At 37.1% G+C, this 14,396-nt stretch overlaps 1 protein-coding gene across 3 annotated transcripts in view; it reads left to right on the top strand.

Moving 5' to 3' along the window:
• Positions 1 to 14,396, top strand: part of NALCN (sodium leak channel, non-selective) — a gene marked incomplete at both ends in the record, with an annotated part of 234,296 nt that overhangs the window by 45,644 nt on the left and 174,256 nt on the right. For all 3 annotated transcript variants that reach the window (XM_081326644.1, XM_081326643.1, XM_081326642.1), the window contains 3 exons: positions 3,782 to 3,921; positions 4,556 to 4,684; positions 7,516 to 7,670. In XM_081326644.1, the coding sequence (XP_081182770.1) occupies positions 3,782 to 3,921; positions 4,556 to 4,684; positions 7,516 to 7,670 (424 nt within the window). The remainder of the gene's footprint in view (positions 1 to 3,781; positions 3,922 to 4,555; positions 4,685 to 7,515; positions 7,671 to 14,396) is intronic.

Here is a 14,396-nt window from a genome sequence, read left to right as displayed (position 1 = left end):
ACCATGAAAAACTGGTAGTCCCTCAAATAAACAGGCCCTAGGCTATGTAGGGTTTATAGGTCATAATTAGGGCACGGATTTCTATGACCTAAAATTTTAGAAATATGCACTTTATGACTTTAAAATTATTTAAATATGACCAATTAAACTCAAAATATGACTTTACAATTTTTCTGAAATTAGCACCCAAGTTTTGAAAATCTGTGCTTACACACACATATACACACACACATTAAAAGATTTCTTCTTCTTCCAGTGCTAAAGTGCTACTATTAAGGAATCTAATGAACATTTTGAGAGTAAAATGGTTGTCTCTGGATTAGTTTTCATTAACAGCAGAATTACAATGGATGACCATGTGCATCTTGAGATTGTCAAACTCAAAACTCCTTCTATTGTCCAATAGTATGTTCTTGTATCTAAAGAAACTCTGTTCTACATCACAAGAGGTTATAGGAATGAATTTGAAAAAAGCAAAGTCATCTGGAGAAAACTCTGGCTCAAAGTCTTCACATCTTGCTTCAAGTTCATTTAGAACACTATTTTGCAAAGTGTTGAATAACCCAGATTAGATTGCAGCACTCTTTGCAGTTTATCACTAATTTTTTAAGCCACTTTCCTCTTTGCTTGCTTTAGATCATTCTCAGTTTGTTTTACAATGTTCAGTGCATCATTAATTCCATTCCTACAGTTTCAAGGCGGGTGATTGCTCTTGATAATCCACTGAAGTTAAATCCTATATATGCCAAGGTTTCAGCCAAGGTTTCAGAAAAGGAATCTTGCACAATTTTGATGAAGGAAGATTCACAATAGTCAAATTCTTCAACTATCCGATGCAAGGAAGCATAATTTGTGAAATCATATATAGCCACATCCAGTCAAATCCCACAATGTTGGGGAGGGAGAGCCAAAGTAGGAGCAATTTCTTTGAATTTTTGTACTCAAAGTGGAGCTTCAATGAACATTTTTCCCCATTATCTACATCAGGATAGTTGCTTTGAATCTCTTCAGCCACTCTGTGTAAACAGTGTGCAAGGCATATGGTATGGATTTTTGGATAAAGAAGTTTAAGTCCCTTGGCTGCTTTAGGTGTGAATGGAATGGCATCTGTTACAAAGAGAAGGATATCTCCCCTTTTTACACCATAGAATTGTCAAACAGCATAGCAATAATGGAATTGTGTATTTTTTGTAGTATTTCCCATGTTAGAAGAAATACTTCACCAGGCTTGTCACATTTCAGAGTGTCAATAATAACACTGGCTACAAATCTGTTTTCAGCACTTGTTTCATCTATTGAAACCCAGATCTTTTTGTTGTCAACAGCAGATCTTATGTTCGCTAACATATTTTCCTAGTAGCCAGAGATATAATTTTTCCTTAGAGTTGATTCATTTGAAATCGGATGACTGGTGTACTTCTCAAAAAAAAATGCCTGGAGCTACCACTAGCTAATTTCCTTAAGGGAATATTTGAAGTAACCATCATTGCACAGAGATCCTTACAAAAATTCTGACTGGTTATTTGATGATCCATCAATGATGAACCTGAAGTTGAAGAAGGTCTCTCAGAAATGAGACATTGCCTGTTCTCAGTGAAGGTAAATCTTGCTAAACAACTCTTGTGTTTTGCAGTGTCACAATGTTGTTGAATATTAAAACACTTTTGAGGTGATACCATAATTTTGCACAATTTACAAAACAAAATACCTCCATTGTTACTAAAGATCTGCCCCCCAAATTCTTGAACAAGACCATAATTTCACACTCGCTGAACATCTGCTTTTAGGCATGTTGAAATCGGATTGCAGCTCACACATGATTCCACCACCTCAAACAAACACACACTTAAGTTGGGGAGCAAATAAGAAAAAGAAAGAAAAATGGTCAAATTCTCTTTTTTTTTCAGGCTTGGTCAGGGGAGAAGCCTTTGTTACCATCTCTCTCTCTCTCTCTCTCTGTCTCTCTCTCTCTCTCTCTCTCTCTCTCTGTGTGTGTGTGTGTGTGTGTGTGTGTTTGTGTGTGTGTGTGTGAGAGAGAGAGAGAGAGAGAGACAGAGCTCCAAGTTGGGGAGTGAATAAGAAAAAAACAGACAAATTCTCACTTTCTTTGCTGACTTAAACTTGCCGACTTATCAGGAGGATTGCCAATGACCAAAATATAATAAAAATGCAGCATTTGTTATAAAATTAAGCAGAAATATGAGATATCTTTAAAAAGTCAAAGTAAGACTTTTCAAGCAAAATAAAAAGCATCTAATTCTCACCAGATTACTCTAAAACATGTTTTAACTTACTTATAAATTCAAATAAAGGTTCCAGAAAAAAATGGCATGTCATAGAAATCCTCACCTGGTCATGATCATCACTTTGAGCATATTCCGAAGCAAATTGGCCACTTAAGAGCCGTGGCTGCACAGTGGTTAGAAAGCAGTACTGCAGTTTGGCAGTTCGAGTCTCACAGGCTCAAGGTTGACTCAGCTGTCCATCCTTCCAAGGATGATAAAATGAGGACCCAGAATGTTGGGGAAAATATGCTGTGAACCACTTAGAGAGGGCTGTAAAGCACTGTGAAGTGGCATATAAGTCTAAGCGCTATTGCTATTGGTAGTATAGCTCACAAAGCAGAAGTGCTACATGGACATAGAAAGGCATGCTGATCACTGTTCACACTACTGCATTCTGGAACAGTTGAAGCTTCTGGATGGCTTTTAAGGACAACCCCATGTAGAGCATCTTACAATAATTAAGCTGTGAGGTGCCCACGCTATGAGTGACTATCTGAAGAGCCATTTGATCTAGGAGAAGCATAACTGGTCGAGCATATGAAGTGGTGCAAAGTCAACTTTGGCACCTGGTCTTTCTGGAGCAAAATACTGCTTTTCATTCCCCATCTCCTTTCACTTCAGTGCTGCAACCTATTAGAGTAAAATCAGTTGGGCAATCAAGCTACTGCTAAACTAAAATGTAATGCTGTTTTTAAAACAACCTAGATCAGTGTTAATTACTAACATTTTGAGATATGTACCAATTACCGTATATAAATTGTGTACTTTTGAGTACTCTTGCTTGGACACTATCTGAACTAAACTAAACTAAAAGAGAAAAGTTCTACTATTAGTCCGCATAAGATTTTCAAATAAAAAATTCTTATCAGACAAAACCTTACATGGTTCAAAAAAAAAAAAAGAATTAGTATAAGTGTATACAACTAATGAAATGCTCCTATCAGAATAATTGATAACATAACAATATGTTATGCAGTACATTTTGCATTCCAAATTTATTTAAATTTGACTCATTCTCTTGTTAGTGTTTTAAAAGAAATTGAATTTTAGGTATGTGCACTAGAGCTTGTTACCATTATTTGATCTGGCAGCCTAACATAGCTTGCTTTTCACATAGAGCTCTTCCTCTTCAGTTTAGCCTGGAGCAATTCTATCATGTGAGCACCATATATCAGCAAAGACATCCTGTACCTTCTATTTGACTACTCCAGTGCACCAGTGTGGAATTGTTTTAGATCAATATATTCAAGATTCATTCATATTGTCGAATTAGATCAATGATGTTTGAGCCTGCAGGATAATCAGTTGCAAAGGCAACTGTTAAGAAGCATGGAAATCCTAAATTTAGCAAAAACAACCACTGAAAGATAACAGTGGAAGTATGTTGTTCCTGGAAATTATAGTGTTTTGCAGAAATAACCGTTTAAAACTAGCAGAAGAAGACTGGCATTATTAGGAAATATCAAGGAGAAAAAAACATTTCCTTTTTTTCCTAGGTTTTTGAAATTGCTGAGATAGTTGATCAAATGTCTCCTTGGGGCATGCTGAGGATCCCACGACCACTTATTATGATTCGAGCATTCCGAATTTATTTCCGCTTTGAATTACCAAGAACCAGGATAACCAACATTTTAAAGTAAGTCTGTTCTTTGCCTTTGATTTTAAAGTGTAGCTTTGGTAGCTTTTTAGGCACAGCTGTATACTGTGAGTGAGAGACTTACATTCAATTTCCTATTCTCCCATATATTTTTGCTTACTTTATTTATCTTTGCAATATGGGTGAATAATTGGGGAACTTCCAGACTTATGCAAGCCCTCTGTCCTTTGAGAAGGAAAACAAATCATTTTAAAAAATTGCCAAAGGCCCGATTGGTTTCTCAGCATAGTGTATATCTTCAGTTCTGTGGGGTTTCAATAAATATCCTAGTTTACAATAGTCATAGCTACTAATTCCTTGGACACTTTTTTTATTTACATACTTAAGATTTTAAAAATAATGTAGGGAGGTACTCATTTGAGAGTATACAAATTGTTCTAAATTAGAGTCCAAGGTACAGTAGTTCAACACCTGAATTCAATGCAATATTTAGATCAAAAAAAACAATTTTTCTCTCATTCTCACTTGATAAAATGGGTGATTAATCTACAGCTGCAAAGCCTTTTCTGGTGGATCTGAAATCTTGGAAATTTTGTCCTACTTTTTAAAACTATATATACATTTAATGTATATCACATTCATTCTCATTTCCTTTCCTTTTTTTTTAAACTAGGCGTTCAGGTGAACAAATTTGGAGTGTTTCCATTTTCCTTCTGTTCTTTCTGCTTCTGTATGGAATTTTGGGGGTCCAGATGTTTGGACCTTTCACATATCATTGTGTAACAAATGATACAAAACCAGGGTAAGTCTCAACCAAGATTTGTCTGTGTGTCTCCCTTTATCTTTCTTTCTAAAACATTGTTCCCTGTCTTATTTTGCATTTGATATTGGTCTTGATGATGAGACCTTGAAATGTGAAAGTATTTCAGTGAGATTTGGTACTTTAGCAACACATGGTTTTAAAGAACTTTTACAGCTATATGATCTTCTAATGGGGAACTTGGGACCAACAAGTTCTAATTTCCCATGAAACATAGTTGTCAGATTGCTGTAAGCATGTACAACAGTGTCTGACAGTGTTGCTGTTAGGTTTCTAGGGCTCTTAGGAAATGTATTCTGCATGAATAATTTTATCAGAGATAATGTTGTAGCCAGATAGAAGGCAGTTGTGGTGCAATTCCTAGAAAATTTGTACAAAATGAGAAGGGGGTCAATTAGGAAGGGGCTAGCACAGAAACAAAAGCATTATCAATATTCTTAATTTTAGTGAACTACACCTTACATATTAAATGCAGCTGTTTTTAATAATGTTTTTAAGTACTGCTAATAGAAGATGTTATTCTTTTTGGTATCTTTTTGGTAGCATTTTATTATACTTTACTGTTTGAAACTTAAAATATTCTGTTAAGAAAATATTGTATATGTTATCTGAAATGAATAAATGGGTAATACATACAAATAGTCCTTGACTTACAACCATTCCTTTATTGACCATTCAAAGCTATAATGGCACTGGCGAAAAATGACTTACAACCAGTCCTCATGCTTACAGTCATCACAGCATCCCCACAGTCACGTGCTCAAAATTTGTGCAGTTGGCAATGGTGTGTATTTACAATGGTTGCAGCATTCCAGGATCATGTGATCACCATTACTGATCTTCAAAGCTGGTTTCTGACAAGCAAAATCAATGGGAGAAACCAGATTTGCTTAATGACCATGTGATTCAGTTAAGAACTACAGTGATTCACTTAAAAACTGTGGCAAAATCTGGCATGAGTCACTTAATAACTGCCTTGCTTAGCAACAGAAATTCTGGTTTCAGTTGTGGCTGTAAGTTGAGGGCTATCTGTATGAAAGTTCACACTGTTTGGTTCCGCTTCTATAGTTTTGACTCCAAGTCAGCAATTCTTTCCCTTGGATTTCCCAAGTGTAGCAAAATGCTTGCAGTGGTGAAATGTTCAGTCTTAAAACAAACATAAATAGGTTACCTTATTTACACACATTTAAGTGTACATTTTCCTAAGTTCAGCACAGTTGAACCCCTTGTTTTATAACAAGGTTTTCCAAAGCAAACATACTGTAGAACTAAGTGCTACATTTTCTGCGATGCTTCTCTTAATTTTACCTCATTTTTGGTTTTAGGCTGCTTCCTTTCCCTCAAGAGAATTCTAAGTCTTGCCAGCCAATACTCATACTCATCCTCTTGCTTTATCACTTGGCTCACTACATTTCTTCTGAGGCATTTGTCTGTCTATCTGCATCACACTGTTGTCTCTCTGGATCCCCTTCTCATTTTCTAATACACAACATTTTCTTGCTGTTTTGAGGGCTTCACCATGATTTATTTTTATCTGCTGCTTGCTTGTTCATATTTGTTTAATCTCTGTGAAAGAGCAATGCATATCAAGTAAGAACGACGTTTAAAAGTAGCATGTGAATGTATTCATTGACTATTGCCAGAGCGAGCTGGACTTCTGGTTTGTGATATTGGTTCCTTTATCAGATCCATACTGATGAGATTTCAGCTCCAGCATTAATAGGGAAATTAATTCCCATATGTTTACTGGATCGTAGCCATAACTGTGACATTCACTTGGAGTAAAATAGCTTCCCCCCATTATAACATGGTATGCATTTTGCTCTTTTCCTTAGGCTCTTTTTCTTTGTTTTATTTTCACAATAAACTGGGAGTGAATGGCTATGCCAAGATGGCCCATGAATTTCATTGCAAATAGGAATTTGAATTGGGGTCACTAAAGTCTCAATCCAACACTATTCCAGCTTTCCCTAATTTGGTGCCCTGCAGAAGGAATGCAACAAGCACTTCCCAAATTCCTACTATGCTTTCTACCTGCTGTTCTTTCCCTTAAGTATTTAAAAACAGGCCTATATTATTTTCTACAACCTACATATTAAAGAATGAGATTACAATAAATGATGGCCAAGGCATTTCAGTTCTGTAAGATCTCTTTTTATTCTGTAGTCTTCCTTCGTAGTCTTAAGTGAATCCACCTAAATCTAATATTTTCTCAAGGCTGATTAATCCTCTAGTCCAATTGCTCTTAGTTCCTCAGATGGAGAGGAAAAATAAATAGGATTACCCCCAAAATAATGATTTACAGATAGAGGGTATCTTTTCAAGTAAATTACTTATCCCTTTCTATCTTTTTTTTGGCATTTGAATGTATACATAACTTATATTACTTGTTTTTTTTCTCATTCCCCTTCAGTGGCTTGATTGCCCTATAGTAGATCTCAATTTGCTGAGGACTAAATCCTTCTGATCATTTCAGATCCTTTTTCCATTCTTTTGCACTATTATTCCCTTTAAAGATGATGTGTTAGTTTGACAAAGATTATTAATATTGTTCTTGGTTCCCAGAAGATCAGAAAGCCCTTCAGTTGATAACTCTGTTGCTATCCATTATTCTGCAGTTATGCCCTGGCACCTATTTTTTATGCAAGAGTATTGTTTTTGTGCAGGCAATGATTTGGATATTCAAGGAAGTAAAGGTGGAAGCTGATCAGATAGTGTTTCCCTTTCTTTGCACACTGCAGAAAGAACAAGATTGCATATTTTACCCAGATAACATTCAATTTGACTAATTGATTTCCTTGTCATCCCAATAGAAACATAACCTGGAACAATTTGGCAATCCCAGACACCCATTGTTCAAAAGCATCAGAAGAAGGTTACCAGTGTCCACCAGGATTTGAGTGTTTGGACCTTGAAGAATTGGGGTTAAGCAGGCAGGAGCTGGGCTACAGTGGTTTTAATGAGATAGGTATGTCTATCTGATTACAATCTATTTCCAATGCCTATTTGAAAATGCTTATGAAGTTTGTAGAAGAAATTCTGAGTAGATAGGGTGTTGATGTACCAAGAAGGAGCATACATTTGGTATTTTTCCCCCTTTGGCATATTTTTCCTCATTATTCAAAATGAAAATTGATTATTGAATACATAATTAAGTCTATACAATTCAACTCTAATTTCCAAATTCCAGGTGATCTTAGTGGCAGAAAATTTTCATTGATGTTACTTCTTGCAAAGTGAAGCAACTGCAGCTATAGTGTGCAGCACTGTCCAGGAATGGAAAGCATAGGTTGTTGATTCTTAATCATTTCCCTCCCTTCTATGAAAGTGACAAAAGATATTCTAAATGACTGCAATACTCTATTGCAGTTTGGAGATGTCATGTCTAGTAGCCCTTAAAATATATTCTAGTGACACTGTCGTGAGCATTAAAGTTAATACATTAACATTTTCCTTAGAAACACAGCAGAAATTGATCGACAGAAAGCAACATACATGAGTAGAAAATACAAGTACTATCCCCGATGAGGTGGAATCACATTACAGAGATAGTGGCCAATCTTATGTATGACCTATGTAAATCAGAATTGATAGATTTGATTGAAATTCAATATTTCAAGATGGTATGATTTGCTATGAGTTTTTGATTTGAGATGTGAGGGCAAATCTATTCATTTCAGCTGTTAGAGCTTTGAGCTTCAATTAAAAAATGCATCCGTAAGTTATGAGGAAAATTCAAAGCCCCTAAAGGTACACCTTATTTTGCTAGAGTAGAATGAAAATCTCAGGGATTGAAAATTGTCTAGAAGAAATTAATGCTGTCAGGCTTCAACTGCATCCCACAATAATTTCAAGATGTTCTCCCTGTAGCTTTCTGAAGGCAGAGATAGCAAAGATGAAGAAATGACTGTATCATTCAGTGTCCAAATTGTCTAGCAAATAGCCTATGCAGATGTTGGCTGGATCAATGAATATATCAGATTCCAGTTTAAAAATACAATCTTTCAAAATGTTTTTTAGTTTTCCACTTGCTTTTCTAAATTACTCTGAAGAATGTTAATTGACTGGTCCTTGTAAGATGTTGTACTTTGTTGATTACTGATCTCTGACTTTTCTTGTATACTGGGGCTTGGCATAACTACTTGGCAAAGCTATTTGTAGGTGGCAGGTAGGAGCTGTCAGTTTGGCTTACTGACAAAACGTGGCCTTTTCTGGCCTAGATTTGGAAGAAGAACAATTGATTTGATTCCATGTGGATTTGTAGTTTGTTGCCCCTGATTTCTAGGAGTTTGGGGATGTCAGGAGAATTAATACAATTAGTTGACAAACTTGCCGGCTCCTAGAAAAAAAATCACTCATTAGTGGCAGCAAAACTTCAGTTGTGCTGGAGTTGTGGCTTATTGGCAATATTCTTAGTTAATTGGTAGAGGCAGCTGAAGCAGATTAGTATAGTGAGCTACAATGCTATAGAGCAGTGGTTCTCAACTTATGGTCCACAGACCTCTGGGAGGCAGCAAAGTCATCACAGGAAGTCCACGAAGGCTTGAACAAATGTTATGATTGAAATCTTGAGTCAGGTTTTGGGAGTCCATGGCCATTTCCATGGCCACCAAAGGTATTTAAAGAAGGTCCATGGTGAAGAAAAGATTGAGAACCAATGCTGTAGAGCAGAGGTCCCCAACCTTTTGGGCACTAGGGACCAGTTCTGTGGAGAAAGATTTTTCCACGGACCAGAGAGTGTGTGATTTTGTGTGCTGCCTGCATCCCATGGATGGGGCCTTGCTTGTTTGTGCAGACTGGTTGCTGGCATGCCGCAGCCTGGTATCCCTGCTGTAGAGCTAGAGCAGATAGGTGCAGTTAAAAATAATTTTGAATAGGAAAGAATAAACAAAATTCGTAGCTATGCCAGTACACCTCTTAAACATTAAGGTCTTCGGCTCTTACGGAAAGAACTGGTCAACTGGGAGCAGAGTTCCCAGTGGCATTGATAGGCTAACCTAGAAATATAGCTCTCAATTACTGTAGGACAGGCAAAGTGAAAGCTTGTGGCTGCTCAAGTCAAAAAAGTTGGGCTTTGGCTAGCTCCTTATGTCAGAGCCCCTCATGCAACGTATGTGGAAGTGAAGGTGCAGCACGGTATGTTGTCTGTAATAATTCCAGCCAAAACAGTGGAAAAGCCATCTGGATGAATTTGCTGTTTCAAAGTAGGTCCCTGTTTCAGTTTCCAAATAAGCTTTAGTTGGGATTATCCAATCAAAGCTTCCCTTCAAGGCTTTCACAGCACTCATCTCAGCTTCTCTAAGCCATTTCTCTGGAAGCAATGGTGTTCCCAGTCTTCTCCTACATTCCATTCCTGCAATCTAGACACTATCTTCCAAACTTCCTCTGCAGGAGACAGAATAAGCTGCTCACCTGCATATAGATGAGGGAGAAATTTATGCTGTTCTCCTCAGACCCAGTCTTGACAATTTCTCAGCTGTTCTTTGAGACTGTAGTGATCCTGATTCTCCCAGGAATCCGTGCAAGAGAAAGAAAAGCAAGTGTCTATTTGCACAAGGGAGAGAAAACAATTTTTTTAAAAAAAATTCACATTTTGACACTTTCCCAGCAAAGAAACCCCTCTGTATTTTTACCAACCATTCTTTCTGTCAGATTGGTCCCAACAGCAATAAACTGGTCTTTTGCATATAGCAGACAAAGAGATTAAAAACTTATTCCGAAGCCCCACTTTGCCACCTTCCCTGTCCACTCCTTCAAAGAACAGTAACACTTTCTAACTTCTGAAGCATCTGAATAAGAGGCAGAAGAATCTAGACATTTGCATAAAGGAGAAAAGATAAGTTAAGATTCTTCTTCCAAAATTTGTATAAGATGTTCTAATTTTAAAATGTTGTTTTTTAAAAAAAACTATTTTTTCTAATTTAACCGTTGTATATTATTTGTTACTTTTTAAAGTGGATTCTCCCTTCAAAGGTCCTGTGCTTTCTAGTTGGGCTGTACAGCTTTTGGGATGGAAAGGCACAAAGATGCCTTAGTATGTGCATGATACAAAAGCTGCAGAGGGCAGCCAGACAGTGCTGGAAAAAGATTCAGCTCCTTTAAAGGATAGAAGCTATGTGAGCACTGTTGCAAAGCATTCCAAAGTAGGTTTTGCCTCCCAATCAGAAGCACTGCATCACTCTACTTTCTATAGAAAGTAAGAACTGATTGTCAGATGCTCTGACATTTCAGAATACACACACACACACACACATATGTATTTATACACACACACACTCACACACACACATACATACATACATACATACATACATACATACATACATACACTGTATATGTAGCCTAGCCTTATATACAATATAGCCAGGCCTAGCCTTCAGTCCATTATAAAATCTATTTAGAAATGCTGTGAGCCAGCTGTTTTGATTACTGTGTACATTGTAAAGTTATCTACTCAGAAACATGTTATGTTCTTTGTATCCCAACTTATTAACTGAACATTTTAATTATGTTGTTTTATGTGTGATGATAATAACATTTTCAGTGTCCTCAAAGATTTGAAATCATTAGAGAATGAGAGAGAATATGATTGTGTGATTACATTTTTCAGAATTATGATTTAATTATATATAACTATGCCTATGAAAATAAACAGAATTCAAAGGATCTTTTTCAACAAAGCAGTATTTCTACTATTTGAAAACCATGTTCTGGTATACAAAAGTGTAAAACCAAGTGGAAGTGAATTTGCTAGTCTTTAACTCTGATAGTATTAAAATTATTCCTTCTCTAGGGATTAGGGTTATTGCAATGACCAAAGAACAGTATTATATTCTTGCTCTACAAGTTTATACTTCTGTGCATTTAGTTGTGGCATTTATTCTAGGAGACCCTTTTCTTATTTGTGAATCTACTTTTTGTAAGTTTCTCTCTTTCCTCCCCCTCTTTTTGCAATCAACTTAAAAATGCTTTGCAGGAAGTGAAGGGCACCCAAAAGGGCTGTTCCATTCCTATTCAAGCAATCTTAATCTTAATTTGTTATGAGTTGAAGTTATAGCAGGACTGATCATTATTTCCTTGCTGCTGCTGATGTAACTATAGTCTCTGAAATTGGAAGCACTAATACAAATGCTATTCTGTATTAGGTTGTTTTCAAACACTGTAGCATAAATTAGTTGGGATGGTAGGATCCCAGAGGCAAACTGGCATTAATTTACTCCTTTCGGTTAGATTCCATATTCATTACTTAAGTCCTATTCATTTCTGTGAGTTTTATGGGGAAGGGGGAGCTCTATCAATCCTGTATCCTGACAATTCTCATAATTGCAAAACAAGAGCAGTTGTAAAAAGGATAATTCACTTTAATTGGTTTTGCTTCTTTTCCTGCTGAAACTCCTTCCTATTTGGCTTTCCAACCATCTCCTTTCCAGGCCCAGCTCTTCTAAGACCAAGGAGGGACATGATTTTCCTGCTATTTTTTTGCCTCGAGATTAAAATAGGACTGAACGCCAAGGACTGAATGTTAAAAGAATTGCCTTAATCTAAGTAGAATGTACTCACTATTCCCATAGTACAAAGTGATTAATTCGCAAGGGATGTATGCAAAAAATTGATCACTCAATGCTGTTAAGATTGGAAACTTCTCCTTAGTTCTAGGTTGCTTCTCTCTTTGGTTGGTTTCTGTCCATTGTTTCTTGTCTTGCCTTTTGATGCTTTGGAAAATAGTTTGACCCCTTTATTTTTATAGGAGCCCCTCAAATATTGGAACATTGCTATCATGATCTCCCTTGTCTTTCTTTTCATTAGAGTAGACATACCCAATTCCTGCAACAATTCTTCATACGTTTTAGCCTCCAGCCCCCTAATCATTTTTGTTGCTCTTCTCTGCACTTTTTCCAGTGTCTCAACATCTTTTTTGTACTGTGGTGACCAGAATGGATGCAATATTCCAAGTGTGGTCTGTTGTGATTCAGGGTCAGCCTGTGGGTTCGGCAGTTGGGTCGGACGACTCAGAGGAGGAGGAGGGGGGTGTTGAAGACCTTGCTGAGGAGGTTGAAGATCTTGCTGATGAGAGCCCTCAGCCAGGCCCCTCCCACTTGGTCACCACGGAGACCCAGCTGTGTGAGCCTGACAGCGTGGATGAAGATGACCCACAGCTGGCCCTGTTCAAGGACGCCCGACGCAGGAGGCAGTCAATTAGGAGTAAACAGAGGAAGGCAATGGGGCTTCTCGGAAGGAGGCAGAGAGAAGCCACGCCCTGAACTCTATATAAGGGGAATGTGTGGGGAGGGCTGGTTTGCTGAAGGCAACCGCTTGGATAGTTCGTGTTTCTTAAAGCTCCTGTTTCTTGGTTCGTGTCTTGTTTATTTTTTAATTTTAATTTTGTTAAACAATCCCCCCTCCCCCCACCCCTACCTAACCCTCCCTATCCCTCCCCCCGATTCCCCCCTCCCCCCCCGACTTCCCAGAGCTAAGTACAAGGTATAGAAACAAAGAACAATCATAAACATCCATATGCTAAAAACAATAAACTATTGATTCTATCGCCCTCTAGCTCATATAAAATGACTACAAGCAATACTAATGTTACATATAAAAAGAAAGAAAAAAAAAGAAAAAAGAAAATAAAACTTATTCAAATGCTAAGTGAAACTTTTTAGTCCCATATTTGTTCTGAATATAATCAATCCACTTTTTCCACTCCATAATATAACGTTCTTGCGAATGATCTTTCAAGTAAGCCGAGATCTTTGCCATTTCCGCCAGGTCAGAAACCTTTAGAGTCCATTCTTCTATAGTCGGCAGTTCCTCCTTTTTCCAATATTGACCTATTAAGAGTCTTGCTGCTGTAATTAAATTCAACATCAACTTAATGTCCACAACAGTAGCATCTGTAATTATGCCCAGCAAAAACAATTGCGGACAAAACTTTATCCTTTGCTTAAAGATCTTTTGCATATTCCACCAAATTTTTATCCAAAAGGCCTTAACCTTTTTGCAGGTCCACCATATATGAAAATACGTTGCATCTTTGCCACCACACCTCCAACATTTAGGTTGATAATTCGGATACATACTTGCAAGCTTTTTAGGATCTAAATGCCATCTGTAAAACATTTTATAAAAGTTCTCTCTTAGGTTTTGGGCTTGCGTAAATTTTACGTTCCTCACCCAGATCTTTTCCCACGTGTCCATTGTAATAACTTCTTGAATATTCTGGGCCCATTTTATCATACAGTCTTTAACAAGTTCTGTTTCTGAGTCAATATCTATCAATGCAAGATAAATCCGTTTGATATGTGCTGGACCCTGATTTCTAATTTGCTTTATCAAATTTTCATCGGTCATTGAGAAACCAATTTTCTGATCTTCTTTCCACCTGGCACGTAACTGAGTATATTGAAACCAAGTTTGAACGATCTTCTCATCTCGCAAGAGATTGTACGGCTTCAAACACCAAACGTTCCTTTCCAAGCTTAAGATCTCCTTATACGTAGTCACATCATGTTTGAAGCCAACATTTATGTTTTCTATTGCATGTTTCGGGATTGCCCACAATGGCATCTTGTAGTCTAACTTATGTCTATACTTCTTCCAAACTCTCAACAATGCCTGTCTTAAAATATGCACTTTAAACACATTATCTACCTTCTTATCATACAACAAATATGCATGCCAGCCAAATAACAAGTCG

The sequence above is a fragment of the Vipera berus genome (assembly GCF_964194415.1).
Source record: "Vipera berus genome assembly, chromosome: 4".
Taxonomy (NCBI): Eukaryota; Metazoa; Chordata; class Lepidosauria; order Squamata; family Viperidae; genus Vipera; species Vipera berus.
The sequence above is the reverse complement of the archived record's forward strand: the minus strand, read 5'-3'. Positions and strand labels throughout refer to the sequence as shown.